This window comes from Acomys russatus, chromosome 8, assembly GCF_903995435.1.
Source record: "Acomys russatus chromosome 8, mAcoRus1.1, whole genome shotgun sequence".
Lineage (NCBI taxonomy): Eukaryota > Metazoa > Chordata > Mammalia > Rodentia > Muridae > Acomys > Acomys russatus.
Window position 1 is genome coordinate 50451115 of NC_067144.1, and position 22584 is coordinate 50473698.

The following is a 22584-nucleotide window of genomic DNA, read 5'->3' on the forward strand; positions in this document are numbered from 1 at the left end:
TCTTAGACTCCACGATTTCACATTTCCAGATTTTAACTGAGAAAGTTATACCCAAGCCTGTCCAGTTCCGAGGTACAAAGTAACTTGGAACCTCTTGAGTAGTCGGGTCTATTTCTCCAGGTGTCCAATTCTATGTTCATTAAAAAAAAAATTATTGTATATATGTATGATATGTATGCCTGTGCCCATGCCAGGTGTGGTCAGATGACAGTATGCCAGGGTTGGGTCTCTCCTTCCACAATGTGGATTCTGGGGATATAATTCAGGTTATCTGCCTTGTTGCCAAGCAGCCATTATGTCACCAGGCCTCCAATTCTTAAAAAGGAACCACTAACTTGAACAGACAGAGGGAAGTTACACTTGGGAGCTTGGCCAGAGAATTCTTGCTTTATCACTGTCATTGAGCAGCAGAGTGGAGTTCAGTTTAATGATATTCTCTTAGTCTTGTCATCAATGTTAAGTCGGTTGGTGAAAAGCTTGTGGAATCACAAACACCTTTCTGATTCATTGTTGGCTGTATGGAGAAGCAGGAAAGTTCTCAGGTTTTGCAAGCACCAGAGTATCCATGCAAACTCCAAGCTCTGTGGTTTAATTCATCAGACACATTAAACTTAGGGACGGGCAAGGTGTTAATTAATTGACACTAAAACACTCAACAGTTTAACGTTATCTACTCACTGTTGTCCTGGTGAGTTTCCTATTTTGTTTTATTCAGCGCTCCTAGAGAAACCTCAGACTCCAGAGCTAGGTATTTAAGCGAACAACTCCGGACAGGAAGGGGAAGGGAGAGGGAGTGGTGAGACCCGCCTCCCCCCAGGCCCGCCAACACGGTTCAGGGCTCCAGGTGCCGGCCTCGTGAGTGGGCGGGGGCCCGCGCTGGGGACGTGTGTCCCAGGCTCACCCCGGCCCGCTCCGCCGCTATAAAGGGCAAGTCCTCGGCGGCTCGCCTAGGCTCGCCCAGCTCCGCCCTGCCGCTCAGGCCACTCGACCCTCTCGGGCCTCGGCTACTCGGGCTGCGGCGAAGATGGCGGCGCCGGCGGCTCCTGCGGCGGGGGACAAGGGCTCCGAAGCTCAGCTGGAGGCCGCCTTGGCCGACGTGCCCGAGCTGGCTCGACTGCTGGAGATTGACCCGTACCTGAAGCCCTTCGCCGCGGACTTCCAGCGCAGGTACTTGGGGGACCCCGCCAGTGCCCTCCGCCAGCGGCCGGCCTTCCCGCGCGCTCGGTCCCGCCCCTCTCGCCCGCCAATCACGGGGTGGGCGTGGCTCCGGCTTCTCGGGGGGCTCCTTCTGTCTGTGAGTAATCCTGTTTCTGCACGTCCACCATCCCGCTACGTGCTCCCGCGGGCAGCCCTGGAGCCACGCGGCCGCTTCTGTGACTTGTACAGGCCTCTCTCTGGTCCAGTGAGTTGCCGTGGACGTGACGCAAGGCGTGTGTGCATTTCAAACTTTGTAGTTTACTTCCGAGCAGTGTTTGTGCAGTCTTTCAACACTTTGTACTCGGGTGTTTGCTCCTGTTAGTGCAATTCATCTTCTGTTCACCTTAATCGTTCATCTGATTTCTCCCCGCTAAACCAACGTTGAAGAGCAACAGTTGTGGGTGTTTGACCTTAACACCCAGGAGAGGGAGGAGACCACGGGTAGCCAACTTGTAGAGCCTGATTCAACAGACTTTAATTTTATCTCCTTTCCCAGCATGCTTCCCTGTATTACAATTTAATAATGAGTATCAGCTCAGGTTTTGTTTTAAAATAGCTACTATACTAGTTAGAGTAGTTAGGAGTCCATTTCAATTATTTGATTATAGTCACATTTGTGATACTAGGTAATTCTCTAAACCTGAGATACTGCAAATATCCAGGACAACCAGGGCTGTTATACAGGCGTGATGGGTGCATGCCTTTAATCCCAGCACTCAGGAGGCAGAGGCAGACGGATTGCTGTGAGTTCGAGGTCTACAAAGTGAGTGCAGGACAGCCAAGGCTAACACAGAGAAACCCTGCCTCGAAAAAACAAAAAAACAAAAAAACAAAAAACAACAACAAATATATTTACATGGCTCATTTGCAACATAAAAAGGAACATGGTAGAGACTTTAACTCACCACTGACCCTGCCTGCCTTATTTCTTCATCTCTTTCACCATATATATATTTTTTAAATTTAAAAATTACTTTATTGTAATTAGCACACAAATGAAAACAAATGTGGGTTATTAAGGGTGATGGCAAGCCATTTTGGAGGTGCTTATTTTTACAGTGACTCTATTTGTGTGGTTTCTAAAACAAAAGTTGAAGTATTTTGAGTGTGTCCTGTGTCCAGTTTTTAAAGGGCCACAAACAGACAAATATTTACTCACCTTTTTTTGTATACTTCAAATTTAGATCCACTGAGATTGAAGCAATTATAGTTATCTGTCATGGTTTGTCAAAATTAGTGAGAGGAACAGAGACCAGAATAAAGAAGCCAGGGAATTCAGTGCTTTTGGTAAAAAATCTGGCCCATTGGGTCCTTGCGTGCTTCTCTGTGACCTAGATTCTGCTTTTGGCCTTGGTTCTGGGTAATTGCCATTTTCCAGCACACATGTTCCATTTAGGCATGTCAGATAGTAATTTGGCATTTGGCCATGGTGACTTGCATTCTTATAAAAACTTTCTCGTAGTGTTGCCATGGTCATTGGTTGCTGTGGTTTGAATGTGTCCTTTGCAAAATTTAGGTGCTATTGCTGTGCTGTAGAAAGAGCTGGGGCCTTTAAGATATGACTAAGTCCTGAGGGGTCCTCCCTCATGAATGAGTTAAAGTCCTTATACCTATAAACAGCTTGACTTCTTGCTCAAGGAAGCATCCTTTGACAGTGGGCAGTGGTCTAGTCAAAGAAGGGACTTATGGGGACATCCATATCACCCATTCTAAGACCCAGGGGACATTGTAGAAGAGGGGGGATAGCGCTGTCAGACCCAGAAGACAGGGATCCATATTGTAAAATTCTGTCATTGGAAATGACTTTTCTATGGCCATTACGAACACAGAGCAGCCTGTGATCACTTGCACAGGATAGGCATATACACACCCACCCCCACGCACATAAAAGTAGGGAGGGCGCCTAGTTGCAAAGAGGAAGGGGAACAGGGTTACTAGGAGGGGAGAAGGATGAGAGAAGGCCACAGAGGAGAAATATTGTAGCCATATATGATATACAAATCACAAACTTAACACCTTGCTTTTGGCCACCTCAGTCTCTAGAACTGTGAGGAGATAAATTTTTGCTTTTTACAAACTATCCTGTTTCTGGTATGTTGTTGAAGCCACGATAATAGTATAACATGTTTACTTTCCTCTTATTTTTAGAAACCAGCTTGTGTAGTGTGTCCTTGGCCTAACACAGCGAGACAATCATTTAGGTGCAAAGTGTGCTTATTAAATAATGCAGAAAATTTGAGGTACAATCACCAAAAACTGAAGAATAGTGATGGCGAGGCATTTTTCTCCCCCATTTCATTGATAGATCGTCACACTCTTTCATAGTCAGCGTTGCTCCATTTGAAATTCTGTTTCCTGTGTTCCTTTTGGCTTCTGTGAGAATTCTGAATCTACTGTAGAGTGGGACTTGCTTTGCATCATAAAGTAAAAACTAAGGACACTAGTGTGTGGTCGCTGCCTCATTGATTGTCTCCTCTGGTGCCATTTCCTGCTTGTCTCTTTCTAAATTTATTAAGCCTGTTGTTAAAGTCCAGTCAGTCCTTATTAGTGATTACAGCAACATTTGCTTGCTCATATTGTCCATGGCATTGGGGGTTGGCCAGAGGGCATTCCCTTCACAGCAGCCATCTAGGATTATGGAGGATTGGTTTTGAAGTTTTCTCAGTCAGGTAGCCTGCAAAAGAGAGAGTGAAACTCTGACTTTTCTTTATATTTTGCCTGACAGTGGAGCCCTTTCTGTTGAGATGTTGGTCTGAGACAGAGGTTCTCAACCCGTGCTTTGTGACCATCAGAAAACACATATTTCCTATGGTCTTAGGAGACCGCAACCATAAGCTTGTTTTTGTTGGTACTTCACAACTGTAATTTTGTTACTGAGTGGTGTCTCCGTTCCTAAGACCATGGGAAACGTGTGTTCCAGTGGTAGCGACCCACAGGTTAATGTCTGCTGGTTTGGCTTACGTCCTGCCTAAAACAGGGCTGACATTTGTGTACACTGCTCTCTCACTAGTCAGTATCCTTGTTTAAACATTATAAAGTATTTAAGTGTCTACTGTGCTATTTCATCTTCTGAACGTCATCTGCTTAGGCAGGACACACATTTTTCCTGGTTTGCTTGAAGAAGTAGTTGGTAGTGCTGAGCTATGACCAATCTTTCTTTACTAAAACTATTCTTTATTAAGCTTTATCATTTTTTTTTTTTAAATGTGTGTGTGTGTGTCGCTGTGAGTGAATGCTATGCATGTGCCTGTGGAGGCAGAAGATAGTGTTAGCTTTCTTGAAGCTGGAGTTATGGACAGTTATAAGTTACCCTGCATGGGTGCTGGGAACTAAACTTGGGTCATCTGCTGGTGCTCTCATGCACTTAGCCATCTCTAGAGCTCCTGCTAAAACTGCTCTTATAGTATAAGAGAGTCCAGGGTGCTTCCTTACTCCCATGCTTTTTGTCTTCTTTATTAAAATGCTATTTATTGTCTGCATAACATTATTTCCTTAGCCATTTATATATTTCTTGTAGTTCCTATCTCTTGAGGCTACTCAAATCTGTCTTTATTGCAGATCTTTCAGCTGACCTACGACATGATTCTACTGGTCCTCGTTTTAATGTCCTATAATGCATACAAAGCGCAACATACACAGTCTGAAGATATAGGTTTCATCTCAAACCTGTGTGTCCTTTCATTCCCCATCCTGCTTGTAGCATCTTCATTTACCAGTGACTCAGTCTTGAAGCCTAGCATATTCTTTGTGCTTATGTGTGAGTTAATGGGTTCATGTATGGAATCCATGATTTTTTTTTTTTTTTTTTATTTGAAAGAATCTTTACCTCCTGGAATTCATCAAATAGGAGAGGCTGCACAGTCAAGGAGCTGCAGAGATTTGCCCATCTCTTTCTCTCTAGGCTAGCATAACAATACAGTTCATGCCCTACTGTCTGGCTTTTTACCTGTGGCTTTTGGGTATTGAACTCAGACCCTAATGCTTATAAGGAAAACACTTGAGCGACCAAGCTATCTGCTATCCCTGATAAGTTCTCAAGTACTCCTTTCTTCATCTCTCAGTTTGGGCAGTTGTGCCTCCGACTCTTTGAAGGACGTACAGGTTGCATGGCTCTTATTCTTATTACCATATTTCAAGTCGCTAGGGGATAGAGACAGGCATGGGGAGTGTTTCAGAGCTGTAACTTGTTTTTTAGATGTTTGCCCTCTCCATCTGTTCTTTCCTTCTTCATTGCCAATATAATGAATGAATCTTGAAATAGGGGAATGTAGTTCTTGTAGTGGTTTAAATGAGAATGTTCCCTTTAGGCACCAGAACTTGGGCCCTCAGTTGTTGGCGCTGTTTGTGGAGGCGTAGTAGGTACAGCCTGGCATCCATCACCGTGGACAGGCTTCGAATGCTTACAGCCCCACTTACTTCTGCCTTGTTCTCTCACTTTGTGCTTGCAGGTCAACATGAGCGTGCTTAACTTCCTGTTCCTTTTTGTCATCACTCTCCTCCATCATGGACTCTCATTCCTCTGGAACTATAGGCCCAAGTAACTTTCTTTTATAAGCTGCCTTGATTATAGTGTTTCCTTACAGTGACAGAAAAGTAGCAAATACAATTATGATACTATCCTGCTTACACCTGTCCAATAAGTCCTCATTTCTCTAGTCTCTGTGTATCTCATATCCCCCATCTCTCACCAAATCTCAGTTTGTTTCCGCTAACAAGACACTGGGACCATTCTGTAAGGACCATTCTATAACTTTTAGTAAAAAGTTCTCTATAATTATCAGCGGCAAGGCGTCTTTCACTTCTGCTTCTTTAACATTGAATGTTGATTATTTCTTTTTACTAATTCCCTGTATATATCGAAGAAATTGGGGTGGGAGTTAAAAAAGTCACTGAATAAAAAACAAGATGTCAAGAACAAAGAGAAAAAAGTGTGTCACTTACCTTAATATGAGTAAATTATTAAGCAAACCTTTTCTTGTATTTTTGATAAAATAACAGACATTTGACATATACCAGCTTGAAGGTGTGCCAACACACTCTGCTTTACTGCATGGTGTGTGTTTTGGGGCAGTCCCAGACCAGGCTGTGTTTTCACATGTGCTGACTTCTGCTTCTTGCATTATTTTCTTCTGTCTCATGACCAGATCCTGGGCACACTGAGGCACAGCTTAGGACATTTGGATTTGACATGTCTGTGATCATATTCACAGCTGTTTTCTCACAGCATAAGAATTTTAAATGTGACTTACTCCTATACTTTTTCCCCTAGCACCGCTCTGTGAAGGAAGCCATTGTCAGTGGTTTCAGAAGGCAGGGAGAAGCCAGAATTCTGAGATATGGTGGACTTGCTTTTTTATACTTGTGTACCTCATTTGCACCTTGCAACAGAAATCTGTCCTAATTCCAGAGGCGCTCTTGGATTATCGATAGCAGTGGCCAAGAGTCTCTGACCTCTTCTCTGTTTAGAATAGGCTCCAGGGTCAGCTGCAGCACCTCTGAATACATTTCTCTTTACATGGTAACTTCTTGGTTTCATTTCAGCTTGTCCTCCGCTGGGCCTTAGGTAGTCAGTCAGATGATTACACAGTCCTTGTGAGGAATACAAGAAGTTTAGAGCAATCGTGCTCTTATTTCAAAATATAGATTAGGCGTCAATTAATTAATTAGTTAATTAATGAAAGTCTGGTTTTCGGATGGAATTGGGGCTACTGGGTGCCCTTCACCTAGAGTCAACATGCTTGCATTCATGTGCACATGCACGAACGCGGGCACACATGGCATGTGCTCATACACACACACAGACACACATGCAGACACATAGGTGTCCATGTGTGTATATACACACACTGCAGAATTCTTTTTTTGTGGTGATATCTGTTTATCACCACTGCTCTGGATCCTGGATGCTTAATATTTAATATATTGAAGCGTTATTTCATTTTGTGTTGGGAGGGCAATAGGACACTTGAACCTCATCAAAAGGAAAACATCAAATATATGTTGTTCTACAATTTACATTTATTGATTCGTTTAATAGTTTCATTGTATATTCTCTGATACTGTTTAGCTATGGTGCTTTTATTTTGTGTATGTGTATACGTGTCTGTGTGTGTGTGTGTGTGTGTGTGTGTGTGTGTGTGTATGTATGTATGTATGTAATTCATGGTTTCATTTAAACTTTATTTTTTTCCACAGCAAAAAATTTAATTGAAAGACATTTCAACCCCCCTCCCACTTACTACCTTCCCATGTCCCTCCCTCCCTCATTCTTAAATTCATGGCCTCTTTTTTAAAAATTATTGTTGCTTTACACCCACATGAACCCATTGAGTTCATTAAGTGTTGCTTCTTTGTATATGTTTTTGGTACAGCTGACTTTGTATTGGTATTGGCTAACCAGTTATGGGCTCATTCCTGGGGAAAACTAGTTCGTCAGGAGTCTCCAGTTGCCTGTAGCTCTTCATCTGAGCTTTGGCACTATGAGATTTCCCTCAGCCACTTTGCCATGCCAATTGGTGGTGCTAGTGTTCAGGTCCCGTTTAAACAGCAACGTTGTTGAGATATCATAAATGTGGTTTCCTTGCTATATTTAGAAGACACATTCTTTCAGCAGACTTCCTGGACTTTGCACTCTTAGAATTCTTCTGCTCCTTCTTCTGCAATGTTCCCTTAGCATGAAGTGTAGGGTCTGTGCTGCAGACGTACCCAATCGGCTCAACTCTCCATGTTCAGTGGTTCTGCATTTTAGTCGTTATGGCTTTTTATTTTCAAATAATACAAATGGTTTGGGCTCTAAACTTAGGTCCATTACATGCTACACATAAAAATATTGTCGAGTGGTTGTGTTACAAAGTTTAAGAATGAGACAAGACTTCAATTCCAGCTTTTATAACTGTCAAATAGATTTGAGTCCAAGCATGCTACTTTCTTCCTCATTATAAGAAACATACAAATGTACTTTCTGGAGTCTCTTGCAGACTAAGGCTATGTGCAAAGATGCTCAATATGCCTTAATTTGATGATATTAGGTAACTTTCCAGGTAAATATTATTTTCACGGCATTTTATTCTTGTTATGTTCTTTAGTGTAATTTTCTGAAATCAAGCCAAGACCTTCAACTCCCCACTACTCTTTGTTTTCCTAATCAAGCATGTTGTTCTTTCCTGAGGGACTTATTCTTTCTCCTGTCGAGGTGATTGTATGAATGAGGTGAGGCAGGTGGCAGTTTTAATCACAGTCTAGTAGAGAAGGAAAAGAGCATGTTTAAACTTTGATCCTTAATTTGGAGTGGAAATGATGAGGCAATTGCCAGTTCACTGCAAGCTGAAGGCAAGCTGAGTCCCGGGACATGAGAAGCACAAAGCTGCTTTCATTGAAAGAGGTAAATGCTAGCCCGCAGAAATCCAAACTCCCTGTTCTCTTGATCTCCCCTCCTGTCTCTTCTCCTCTTTCATCTGACTGCTAAGTGTTCATATTCTTGAGCATCAAACAGCTGCAGGGATTTTCTTCCCCCTGAACTCTGGATGGTTCGACGATGATCACACTGAGTTTACTAATAGCCAGGCTAACTTTGAAAATAAGACTAATGTGCAAGAGGGAAAAAAATGGTATTCACTTAAATGTTAGAAAATGAAAATATAGTCTGGTGGTGTTATTCATGACTTGTCAGCAAGGGAAAATTAAATGTTGTGGCCCTGCCTTTTCTCTGATTTTTGTTACTTGATGATTTCAAGATAGTCTTTAATAAATATGATTTTTTTAAAGGTACATGAAACAAAGCAGTGGAATATTCATACACATTTTAGTGACGCTATTGCACTGTCAACTACAATCTCTGGACAGATACTCTAGTTCTGTTATTTAAGACTGACATTTCTAAGTATATTTAGCATTGGTACAGTTGGGGTTTTCTAATTACTCAGCAAGTATTTGCTTTACCAATGACGTTGAATTCCTGAGGATCATCCAATTCATTTTATTAGTAAGCTCCTATCCATAGCTTCCATTTAGGTGTGAGTAGCTGTGCAATGCAGATATGCATATGGTTAAAGGAACATAGTAATATCACTTATACAGTTAATTCTATTTTGTAGAAAATCCAGTCAACAGATACTATAGCAGCAGAGGATTCTATTTCTCACTGAAAGTAAAGGTGAAAACGTTTTGGATTCCACATGGATCAGTTTTTAGCTTTCTACTTTTCCACATTTAACTTTAGGACTTGGTTTTTATGTTTATAAAATTAATGGGCAAATCGACGTGCATGGTCTTATCGTGGGACATGTAGATTTATAGTGTTTTGCTTAGTCAAACATGGGCTAGCTATTTTGATCTTTCTGAGTACCAATTGCCAATCAAAAGTGTCCTGGAGTCATTCTTACCAGGAAGTGAGCCTCGCTCACCAAGGCTTTAAGTTGCATACCATCTTCCTGAGAGCTGCCCCTTTTCTAACTCAGAGTCCTTCGTCATCTCCATGGGAAAATCCTTCTGAACAACATCCAGCCCCCTACAACCCCGTCTTTTCAAGAGAAAGCTGCAGCCATATACTTCAATGTCACCATCCTGGGGCATCATTTGGAAGACTTGATCTGTGTTTATTTTAGATTCCTTTCATGGAGATCTACAGGGACATTTGGCTGCTTGGCCTCAACCATGCTGAACTCATGTGTTGGCTTACTTGACAGCATGTCCTGGAGAGCTCTATCATTTCCCCTTCTGAATTTCACAGACAGTGTATTCTTTCAAACAATTGAAACATTTCATGAATTGGCTCATTTGTTATTAATTAGTAATGTTTATCTTTTTAGTTATTTGGAGAACATAGTATTTGTGATAGAAAAAGAATGGAACTTAAACTTTTAGTTAATTTATGGTCAGAGATTTTTTTATTATGTGTTGTATGTGATGTACTTACTTTGTGCTTGCGCGCACACGTGGGTGCGCGTGTGCGTGTGTGTGTGTGTGTATGTGTGTGTGTGCATGTGTACATGCACTTGTGTGTATGTTCTTGTGTATAAGTGGGGGGTGTACATGTGCTACAGTATGGCTACGGTGATTACCACCCTGGCATGTAGCGTTCTAGGGATCCTCCTGTCTCAGCCTCCCACGCCAGCACAGGAGCATTGAGACAACTGGTGCCTGTGCTCCTGTGACTGGATTATGTATGTTCTGCGAGTTCAGACGGAGGTCCTCGTGGTTGGATATGGTCAGTTTACCACTGAGTGATCTCAGCTCATGGGCTCAAGCTTTAAGCCATGAATTGTCTTGTTTTCTCTTTCTTTCTTTCTTTTTTTTTTCAAGACAGAATTTCTCTGTGTAGCCTTGGCTATCCTGGACTTGTTTTGTAGACCAGGCTGATCTTGAACTCACAGAGATCTTCCTGCCTCTGCCTTCCAAGTGCTGGGATTAAAGGCCTGTGCCACCACCACCCGGCTGAATTGTCTTGTTTCCTATCTATGCATTACAACCTTAGGAGACTTTGCTGGTCTGCCATTCTGTTTTGCTTATAGCGCTTCTGATGTATCATTTAGAACTGCCCTGTCAGCATGTGCTATTCAGATAGATATAGATTTATGTCCTCATAGGCAAGATAGTGATTTGTTTTTGACAACGGTAATAAAGGACAGTTTGTGCAAGAATGAAATTCTCTTTTTCTGTGTCAGGGTTAATGATTTCTGGAGTCATAGCAATGTTTTCTTTCTAAGAAATAAGGGTCTGCTTCCTATTTTCATTCTATATGATTAGAGACTATTATTTAATTAGTTGGTTTTGCAATTCTTTCCACAGATACACTCATTATTAGTCCCGGATCTTGAAGTTTCACAAATGAGCTGATGGCTGAAATTTTTGTTCTCTCTTTCCCAGCTATTGTCATTCCATATTAAAAGCAAAAAGGAAACGAGACCCCTAAACTTTGACTCTTGTATTTCTTCTGATCTTTTCTGGCCCCTTTATCCTTGAGAGCTGTCCATCCTCTGGACGTTTTCAGGTGGCAGGCCTGGTTTTGCTTTTTAAACTGTGTTTCCCATTGCTAGAAATGCAGCAATTGGAGATTCCTTCATATGGCTTTCATTAAAAGCTATCTACTGTGTGTGCTGTATTAAGCAAACATTAGTGGACAAACACAACACAGCAGTAGAAAGAGGTGACTAGAAATAGTGTTATCAAAACAGTATTGACTGCAGTGGGTTAGGAGTGCTTTTAAACTCTTTTAATGAAAGAATTGCAAATTGTATTTAAAACCATTTCATTTTGAAGCAAATAAAGACTCATGGGAAATTTCAGAAACAGCGCAAAGAAGGCTCCCATACCCTCCACAAGGTTTGTTTCTGTGGTATTCTGTTGCATCATTGTAGTATGGTACCAATAACAGGAAATTGAGATCTGTGCAGTCCGGGACCTTATTCACACTTCTTTGGTTTACAAATGCTTATTTTTGTGTATGTCTACTTTTTCATGGCTTTATCTATGTATATATTAATGAAACCGGCACTGCAGTTAAGATACAGAATTGTTATGTTACCACAAAGAAATTCCTCATGCATAAAATTCACATTATTGCTGTCCCACCATTCCTAAATTTGACAATTACTGACCTAGTTTCTAGCCCTATAACGTTTTTCATTTTGAGAGTACTATAGAAAAATTACATTATATGCAATCTTTTGAGACTGAATTTCTCCCTCTCTTCTTTCAGCATAGTGCCTTTGAGAGCTAGCCTAATTATACGTAAGGACTGTTAGTTTCTTTTTGTTTCTGTGTAGTATTTCATCATGTGGGTGTACCATCTGCCATGTTTGTTTATCCTTTTATCGGTTGAAGGGCATTTGGATTATTTCCAAGTTGTGGATATTAGAACTATTTCACGAAAATGGTGTGTGAATCAAGACAGGTTGTGTGGTAAGCCTATGTTTGTTATCGTAAGAGGTTGTCAAACATTTTCCAAAGTTTCTGTTTTTCTTACTTATCATCTGTGAGGAGCCCAGTTCCATTTACGGGATTTACTCTATATTTTGTTAGTCTCCAATTAGTTATGCAACTATACATGGTCATAGTTTTAATTTGCAATTTTTTAAAAACTCATTAAGATAATTTTGGTTATTTTCTATCCGTGTGCTGAAATGCCTGCTTGTGTACTTTGTTTAGTTTTTAAACTAGATTAAGTTTTCTTCCTTTAAACAAAAAAATTGAAATTGAGAGTTCTTTTTATATTCCACACATGAGTCCTTTGTCATCAGTGTGGTTTGCATATATTTTTTTCTCAGACTATAGCTTGTGGTTTTATCTAAATATGTATGGTCTTTCACATGCAAAAAATGAAAAACAAAACCTAGAAAACCAAAAACTTTTCGTTTTGGTATACAACTTATTGGATTCCTTCTTTTATGGATTATTCTTGATTTTTTTTTTTTTTAAATAAAAAGACCCTTTCTAGCTTTAAAGATCTGAAGTTATTTCTTTAAAGGTACTCTTGTTTTACATAGTATATTTATGAGTGTTTTTCATTATGAGTTATTTTTGGTATAAAGCCTAAGGTTTAGGTGAAGCTTATTTTATTGGCTATGAATGTTGGAATCTCATTTTTCATTATAACATGCTAGTCTTAACTCTAACTGAAACACATAAGCAATTTATTTGTAATATATACTATTGTTTATTCATAGCCTGAGGATGAAATAGTTTATGAACTTTCTTATTTATAATGTCAGCTTAAAAGACTGTTGTTGTCAGCTGGGTGTGGTGGTGCACACCTTTAATCTCAGCACTCAGGAGGCAGAGGCAGGCAGATCTCTGTGAGTTTGAAGCCAGCCTGGTCTACAAAGCGAGTCCAGGACAGCCAACACTACACAGAGAAACCCTGTCTCAGAAAAAAAAAAAAAAAAAACCCAAAGAACCCCAAACTTTCAATTTTTATCTTTCACTTCATCTAAATGACAGGTTACTTCTGTAAAATTTTTCCCGATGTGTGTAATTGTAGGGGTGAATTTGTTAATTATTAACTAAGGTACTATCATTATTTTCCAAAATTAGCTTTTTTTTAATCTAGCTGAAATTGGCCTTTGGTTTATTTCAGTCTTAATATTTACTTTGATGTTTATCAGGGTTGATTGTTCTAGAAATACTGCTAGCAACTGGAGCACATCAGTTTCCCAAGAAATTGGTTAGATGTTGAAATGTAACTGTTGTTAGTACATTTGTTTTGCAAAGGTTGCAAAACTTTATGTATCTTTATATATGATGGAGAAGTGGGATTTTGAGAAGTTCTACAATTACAACTCACTATCACATACATAAACAGTCCACATGTTAAGTCAACTAACCAAATTATTAGATTGGTTTGAAAGCTATAATGACTTTTAAAAACCTTTACTGTAGGGAAGAGTGGTTTTCTGTTGGCATTATCCAAGTTGCTTTTTCTTGACTCTGCATAATGACTTTCATGGTGGCACCTGGACCTTTAGGGTGACTTATAGAAGTTGACTTGCATGGAGGACACGTTCCCCAGAAGATGTGTCCCAGGCTGTGTGTGGACATCTAATTTGTGGTCTGCTTATTAATTTGGTTCCAAAACCTATCTCCAACATCTTCTTTATCACAGGCATTATTCTACACAACATAACAAGTCAAGCAGAATAGGCTGCCTGCCTGACAGCAGCTCCATTGGAGAAGGGAACTCAGGCAGTTATACTCAGTGTAACACTGTGAAGGCATAGTCAGGCCCGTTAAAGAAGGGGGCATGTCCCACTAGGAACTTCAGTTAAAAGTCTTACAAGGATTTTTTTCTCTAAAAGGAAGAACAAATCTTTCAGGATGTGCAGAATTCGATGAGACTTGAGATTCAAAGCACTAGATAAGTCATTTGTCTTCATTAATATAATTAGTGAAGGTACCATGTGATCTTACACATGGAGTTTGTTACTTCCTGGGAAAGTTTCCTTGCGAAAGGGTTCAGTTGCAAAATGTGCTTGTGTAAGAATTGCCACATTGTGTACGCACTGAAGCTTGTAAAATATGTTGTAAATCATATCTAATGACAAACCTGCATGCTTTTAGCAGACAAGCACATTTTGAAAGTAATAGTGGACTATTTTTAGAGGCACTGAGCAATTGCTAAGGAAGCTAAGGTGCTCCGTTTGTGAATGAGTCAGGGGTATATTAAGACTAGTGTCAAATGACTAGGGGGGGCTCCAGGGACAGAAACAAGTATCCAGCGCTTCTTCCTTACCCTCCTTCAGTTTCTTTCATAGATCAGCACTGCCTAATATTAATATAATATTATAATATAATATAATATTAACCATGTGTGTAATTTAGAATTTTCTAGTAAAAAGACAAAATAGATGAAGTCATTTAAATATCTATTATTTAATTCATTGGATTCAAAATGTCATGCCAACCTGTAACTAAAAAATTCTGATCATATATTCATATTTTTACAAATTAGGTCTTCAATATCTGTGTGTTTTCTACTTAAAGTACATTTCGGCTCTGTAACAGTGTGTGGCTACTGTATTCCATAGGGAAGGTTTAGATTATGTGTTTGAAGCAGGAGCTTTTAGAGAGAGAGTTAGCATGACCCCCACAAGGAGAATAAAGATGAAGATTAAGAAAGTAGGAAGATTCAGTTGGCTTTGTATTTGCAATAGAGGTAATTAGGCCAACGGAGATTACAGTTTTACCTAAGGGACTCCCTAGTTATTGAACCCTGCCTTTTTAATACTCAAAGACTTAAAGGAATGATACTGTAAATATAAACAGAGAACTGTCTCACATAATTAACCAGAGGTGTGTAGGTAGCCATGTTTTTCCTCCATTCTTTTAGCCAATTAATCTGCATTGGAATTTAATTAATTAATGTGATTCTTTTGTCAGATTTTTTAAAAAAATGTTAAATGCATTATATCTGCCCCATAAAGCAAAACCACAAACAAACAATATAACACAAACATACAGGCTGAAGTGAATCTGGTAAAGACTTACTTCTTGATGAAAGGTCTAAGAGTGTAACTGCTCCAGGCTATAATAATTGAAGACCTTTCAGGATGTGCCAGCTTCACTTATTTGTACCTAGCCTAAGTAACAGCTGTTCATAACTCTGCTGTCCCAAGACTCTTGCTTTGGAGCAGTGGTGATTCATTATGACTTGCATTAATCCAGAGCAGATCTCTTCTAAACAGAGAGGAAAGTTGGAAAGATCGCTTCTCTGTCACTCTTAAAATAGTGACCAGGTTGTAGGTTCATGCATGTTGGACACGATGTGTGTGCCATGTGTTTCATGACCTTTTCTTCATGACCTCTGTTTGTTTCCTCTAGATCAGAGTCTATCCATGTTTGTACTTCTATTTAGTTTGCACTTTCTCTGAATACCTGATAATTCACCTTGTGGTGATAGGGGAAACATTGCTGTTTATAGGTATTTGACCTATGGCTGTCAATTGAGCTCTTCCTGGAATGCTGCTTTTTTTTTGTTCTCTTTCTTTTTATGTTTGCCTTAGTTCAGCCTTGCAGTACATGCTGATTCACCTAGCATCCTGGAATGCTCCGTGCATGTGTTTAATTACAGACAGAAGAATATAGTTAAGAAACACATTATTATCTGTTGATGTTTTCTTTAGAACTTAGAATAGAGGTTAGGTTTACACTGGGCAGAGTGGGGAGCAGGGGTTGTAAATATCTACTGACTAGGGGTCTGGTCTAGCTTGTTTTGTAATAGTCAAAATGTAGAAATATTTATTACTGTAGTTGCTTGTGTGTCCCTAGGAACATTTGAGAGTAATTCTTCAATCATGTTGTGTCCTGTGGTTGGCAAAACCATGCATAGGCACAGCTTAACCTTTCTCTGGTCTATACAGCTACGAAGAAGATTGTAATTTGTGCATTGTGCTTTTATTGGGTTGCTGATCTTAATGCAGTTAGTGTAATTTTTCATTTCCTAACAGTCCTTAGGCAATTCTGTTTAAACATGCTTTTTATTTCAGACCATTCTTCTTCTTCTTCTTCTTCTTCTTCTTCTTCTTCTTCTTCTTCTTCTTCTTCTTCTTCTTCTTCTTCTTCTTCTTCTTCTCTTCTCTCTTCTTCTTCTTCTTCTTCTTCTTCTTCTTCTTCTTCTTCATCTTCTTCTTTTTGTTTTTTTTCTGCTTCAGGACCAACATGGTTTTCTAAGGAGGCCAGTAATTTCTACCCTTGCTGGCTTTACTAACCTTTGCTATTAAAATTCTAAGTGGATCTACTATGAATGCCTTTTCTGATTGTTTTTATGACAAAGTTAATGCTGGAAGGCTTCTGATTTGTTGATGTTACCTCTGGTTCACAAAAATCTTATTTCATATTTATTACTAAAATGAAGAGATGCTTAATTTTTTACTTTTAGTCTTTTGGTAGTATATACCATATTTATTTTAGTTAATAAATGGAATTTTAACTTTCTGTTTATTAAAATGTAGAATTTTCCAGAATGACAATAGCCACAATAGAAAAGGAAACTGATTTATATTGCTAGTCACTCCACCACCATTTTTTTTCCAGTTTCATTCACTGTGTAGTCAGTTGTCTTCTTAACGTGATGTGCTAGAAGTTAATGAAACAAGTTGTCTGCATTACTCTCTTAGAGATCGTGGGTTAGGGTTGCTTTCAGTTTAAGATCAGACACCATTCTCAGGGGAGATTTTAAATCTGCTCTTTGGGATTGAATCTGGTAATAGATAATCTAGAGAGAATTAGATTTGCTATACTTCAGTCAGAACTCTGGATATGTATAAATACACATTTGAGCATATCTTAAATGTGTATTGTCTAAGTAGCTTTTATATCATGCGTTGTCTTGATTGGAATCTGTGCTCTTATCCACGTTGCTTATTTCTGTGTATAGACAGGGGAGGGAAAGGGATTTTCTTCTTTAAGGGTAGTGATCCTAGTATTAAGAAGGATCTATGAAGAGCTCTTCTTTTGTGGGTGTAGTTTCTATTGAAATGTCATTGCTATTCATTTCAGCTTTTATCTGTGCTGCAGTTGTCATTGGCTATCTCAAGTGGAGTCTGCACCATTTTTTCCCCCAGTGGAATGTCACTGGGTCTACCAACCACATATCAGGGCAGGCTCCATGCCTAGGTGGAGTTGGCCAGAACAAACATATTTCATTTTGTTTGGTAAATGTTTATTTTGTAGTGATGTTTTTGTATTATTATTATTATTAATACCCCTTTTTTTTGAGAAAGAGAGGGTGAGAAAACATGAAGTTCATAAATGAGTGGGTAGGAATGTGGGAATTATCTGGGAAAAGGAGAAGAATATGAAAGAATATGACAAATATATGATACAGAGGGCAAATAATATAAATATATATTATATTAGAGGGCAAAGATTAGGATAAATCTATTATATGAAAAACTTAAAATACAAAATCAATTAAAATCAATTTATACTTTCTTTCTTTCTTTCTTTCTTTTCTTTCTTTTCTTTTCTTTCTTTCTTTCTTTCTTTCTTTCTTTCTTCTTTCTTTCGCTTCTTCTGTTTTTTTGAGACTGGGTTTCTCTGTGTAACAGTCCTGGCTATCCTGGACTCACTTTTGTAGACCAGGCTGGCCTTGAACACATACTGATCTGCCTACCTCTGCCTCCCAAGTGCTGGGATTAAAGGCGTGTGCCTCCATGCCAGTCTATTATTTTTCTTAAAGATATGGTATGCTGTAGCCGTGGGTGGCCTACAACTCATTCTGTAGACCAGGCTGGCTCTACACTTAGAGAGCTCCCTCTTCCTTCTTGAGTATTGGGGTTCAAGGGGGATGCAATGATGTTCTTTGCCAATTTACACCTTTAAGTGCAGCTGGGGCTCAATCATGTGCAGCCAATGCCAGGTCTGAACAGCTGTTCTTTGACCTTAAAAACCATCAAACATTTGGTTGAAGTAAAGATTTCTCAGGCTTTTAGTGCTACTAGTTATTATTTGTTATTAACCACTTTGGACAGAAATTCAAAGATACTATTAAACTTTTAAGCAGTTAATAGTTTGTGGCCTCGAGATGTTTTAGAAAGATGCTATTGGTAATTGCGATTCCCTGGTAATGTGGGTTTATTTTAATTTTTTTTAAAATTTAGGTTTAATTATTGACGTGTGAAATAGTATACATTTGAGTAAACACAAGCCAGATTTAGGGCTATTCTCTGCCCCCCCCCTATAATTCATACCTTAACCTGTGCCTAGTAACAAGAAACCCCAGCCATCGACTATTATATGCCATTTTTTCATAGTCGTTATGATGGATGTTGTGTTTTGATAAGATGAGGTTTTATGTTTTAAACAAATTGTATGCATGTCTGTTTTGTGTTTTATATTTTTAGGTAACATATAAGTTTGATATGATTTTCTTGTGTATTTTCAAGACTGGTGATCACTTGATAGAATAATCACCTCTAGTACTGACGGGTATGTAACAGAACTCAGGAAGGAGGGTTGTCTAGAGCAGTGGAGCCGAGTACTGTCGAAGGCTAAAAGGCAAATGGTAGAAATCTCCCAAAGTTAGTCACTTTCACATTGGGAAGACCAGGAGCAAGGACTGTTTTTGTGTTGCTGGGAAACAGGGCTGAGCACTCCATATATTATAGGAAGACATACTTCTTCCAGTGGGAAGCTCCGGGAGGAATGATGACACTATTTGTTTCTTTAAGTGGAAGGACTTACAATAAAATTCTTTTGAAGAAAGGGAATGCACATGGTGTTTAATTAAGAGCTAACTAATAAGAAAAAGGTACTTCAAGAGTATGTTAGGTTTTCTTACATAACATGATAATAAATACAGCACTTTCTCTAAACTAGACCCAAGTGGGTGTCATGTGAATAATGAAAGAGTCATTTCAGTCATGCTATGGACAAGACTTTATCTTCTCATGGAGTCATCAGAAATGGCTTGGGCAAAGCTGCAGCTAACTTACATTGTGTTTCACTGGGATTATTCTGGTATTTCTGTACAGTGAGATGTCAGGATTGGTGTAGGTTACTGAGTGTATTAGGTGAGTTAATAGTTATTTTCAACCACACAATGTAGCTTCAGTATAATACTGTGGAAGCAAACTGGTAGTTTCATAGCAATATATGTTATTGTATTTTAACAATAATTTTGTGGTACCTGGCTGTGTGCCAGGGCCTTTCTTCCTTTTGACTTTCTTCTGGTTCCACTTCTGTCCTCTGAGTTGTAAGGTCGATTTTCTTGCTAGCCAATCAATGGGGGCGGGGAAGGAGATTATAACTGGAAATGATATAATAAATAGTTATTTGAATAATGGTGCATGTATGATGCTCACCGTCAGCCTTTGAGAAGGTGTGCGATTTTCAGCTGTGAGCGGAACGGCTTGTCTGTGATTCACCTGCTGTCCATCCATTTGTAATGCTCTCCCTTAGGCCAAGTAAAAACAAAACAAGGAAAAACACAAAACAATCAGTTGTGCCCTATTTGGCTGCATGTTCCTTTTAATTGCTCTCCCCCATAAATATATTAGACAGAAAAAACTCCCAAAATAAAACCCCAAAACCTGAAGTTGAAAGGAATTGCTGTAGTAACCAGCCAAGCCTTCAGAATCAGTCCTGAACCCAAACTGAGGCCTGTGAGATAACTAACGCCATTGTAAGATTCTGTTTACTTTGATACTAGGATTGCTCCAGATAGTGTGCTGGAGCACCCCACTGCATGTGGGTCTTGTTAACATGAAGGATCAGGAGGTCAGGGAATCTGCCTGTAAACTTGCATTCTTAGTCAGTGATTCTGTGCAAGACCTCTTCAAGTTGTAAAGGACAAGCTTGCCTGTGGTTGATTTTATTGACCACTCACTTTTCTCCTCACATCATCAGTTTCTTTGCTTACCAGGGAAAGCTGGGCCACAGTCACTTCAACACATTTACCTATGCTTTGTGTGTGTGTGTGTGTGTGTGTGTGTGTGTGTGTGTGTGTGTGTGTGTGTGTGTGTATAGGCCGCATGTTGATATCTGGTACCGTCTCCTGTTTTCTACCCTATTTATTGAGCTAGAGGTCTCTCAATGAATCTGGCGGTCAGTGTGTCAATTGGACCAGCTGACCAGCCAGCCTTCGGGATCCGGCTGTCTCGTGTGATGCCACTGGGTTTACAGGAGAGCGCTCACTGCCATGCTGTGCTTCTCTGTGGGTGCTGGGCATCCACACTCAGGTAATGATGCTTGTGTGACAAGCAACTTACTTACTGAGCTATCTCCTCACTCCTTATATTTGCTTTTATTTATTTTTTCTTTAATAATACTCCTAGTTTTTGCCTTATTTTATTTTATTAGTATTTTTTTTTTTTTTATAGAGCTTGAGCAACATAAAAAAAATCACTTCCAACCCTGGCATGGTGGGCCCAAGTGTAATTCTAACACTTGGGAGGTAGAGACAACAGGTTCATGGCTTTGAGGCCAGCCTGGGCTACATAGTTAGACTTTCAGAAAAGAAACAAAACAAAGCAAAGGTGTATAAACAAACAAACAAAGAAAAAAACCTCAACACTACATCTTTGAAAATGAAAACCCTAAAACTTTACGTCTAACGTTATTATTATTTTTTTACCTTTATGCCAGTTTTAAAACTAAGGAGTGCTTGCTGCTTCTGCACTGAGAGCTACCAAAGATGAAAGGGTTTCTGTAGAAGGGCAACACAACCTGTTTATCTTCATTATGAGTTGAAAATAAAACAGTCCAACTTCCAACCCACTGGAGTGCTTACGTTATCTTCTGTCCAGTATTACCCTGCTTGCTTCTATGTCTCAGAGTTCCTTAGGGTTTTGACTATGAAGTATAGTTACCGCCTCCGTGGTCAGCTCCAGTGTGTTTAGTTTATCAGCTAAGAGATGGTTTTTACACTGGACCATGACAGCTCATCTTCATTGTTGAGCGCAGTGGATTGACGCTAGAGATGAATGCACCTCACCTGTGAGTTTGTCTGTTTGGACTTTGCCAGCGTCTAGATTAATTGAGAGGGAGAATCTGACATCGAATGAGGGGGCACCATGCAGTGGGCTGTGAATTTGGTTGGAATTAAAGTGGGAATGTGGAAGAAGCCAGATAGCTACCTGGGCTGTCACTTGTTTACCAGAAGCAACCGAGTCAGGCAGTCAGTTAGCTGTAGTGGAGCCCTGGAAACTGAGGCAAATTAAATCTTTTCTTCCTTAAGTTGTTTAGATAGGTGTTTGTCACAGTGGTGAAAAGATTAAGTAATATGCATATGATTCTTGAACTGTGTGAAATTATGCTATATCTAATACTTAAGTGTCCACAAATCCAGAGAAGGATTTCCAGAGAACCTTAATCAAGAAAAATTGTAATAGACTGTTCTGAGGAAGAGCGTGCTACAAAAGCAGTCGAAAGCACACATGGCAGGAAATGATTAATGAAACTTTGAGGTTAGTTTAGGCTGTATAATGTGAGACTCTATCTAAAAAATAGTTTTGTGCTTTGTATAAAGTGAAGGAAAGTACCAACAAATGTACATAATGATTAAAAATGTGGACTTGGCTTCGGGACAAGGCTTGAAATTTGGCTTTGCCTTGGGAATGTTTTGTTTCAAAAGCTACAGTTTTTCTTATGTGACAAAGGTACAAAATGTCACTTTATGCCAGGGCTGTTATAAAAAGTCACTTTTGTGCAGTATGTATTTAAGGCATTCATTGTGTTTCCTGGCAGCGCTAAACACAAAAATGAGTAGTATATATACCATGTTGGTTTTATTGCTTTTAAATTTTCTTGGTGCTGAGACAAAATTAAGATATGAATTGTACAAAATGGAAAAAATATACATGAAATAAAAAGACAATAATACTTACATGAGTGTGCTTAATATAAATTGAGATGAAAATGTCTGAGTGTTCTTAATAGGAGTCTGGGTTTAATGTATTCATTTGAGCATGTAGAAGTGGCTTATATGGTTGGCTTAATTATGTGAGTCTTGGTTGGACAATGCTATCCTTTAATTTCTTTGGAACTCTTAAGCATCTTTAGTTGGGAAGGAAGGAAGGAAGGAAGGAAGGAAGGAAGGAAGGAAGGAAGGAGACATTGGTAGAGGAGTAGAGTGTGTCCCGGGCTTTCACCTCCCCCACACAAATCCTTGTGAGATACTAGAAGACCCACCATTGATTAGGAATGGAGAAATGGCCTGATGAGGAGGTAGACAGATCATGGTTGCAGCAGTAGGTTAGGGAATGTCACTGGAATATGCTGCCGTTTAACTACTCGGACCCTTGATTTCAGCGAGTACCATGGCTTTCTGGAGTGTAAAGGCTTTGACAATGCTTAGGCTTAAAGAGTAAACTAACTGTACTTTTCATGATAGGCTTCAAGTGTGGAGTGGCAATCTATGGGTAGAAATGGAGCCTTCTGGGTGTTAGTTGTTTG

General features: G+C 39.5%; 1 protein-coding gene across 1 annotated transcript in view; it reads left to right on the forward strand.

Moving 5' to 3' along the window:
• The first annotated feature begins 859 nt into the window (after window positions 1-859).
• The window catches only part of LOC127192808 (1,4-alpha-glucan-branching enzyme), a 115476-nt gene continuing 93751 nt past the window's right edge, over window positions 860-22584 (forward strand). The window contains exon 1 of the mRNA XM_051150134.1: window positions 860-1167. Within this exon, the coding sequence (XP_051006091.1) occupies window positions 1025-1167 (143 nt within the window). The 5' untranslated portion in view covers window positions 860-1024. The remainder of the gene's footprint in view (window positions 1168-22584) is intronic.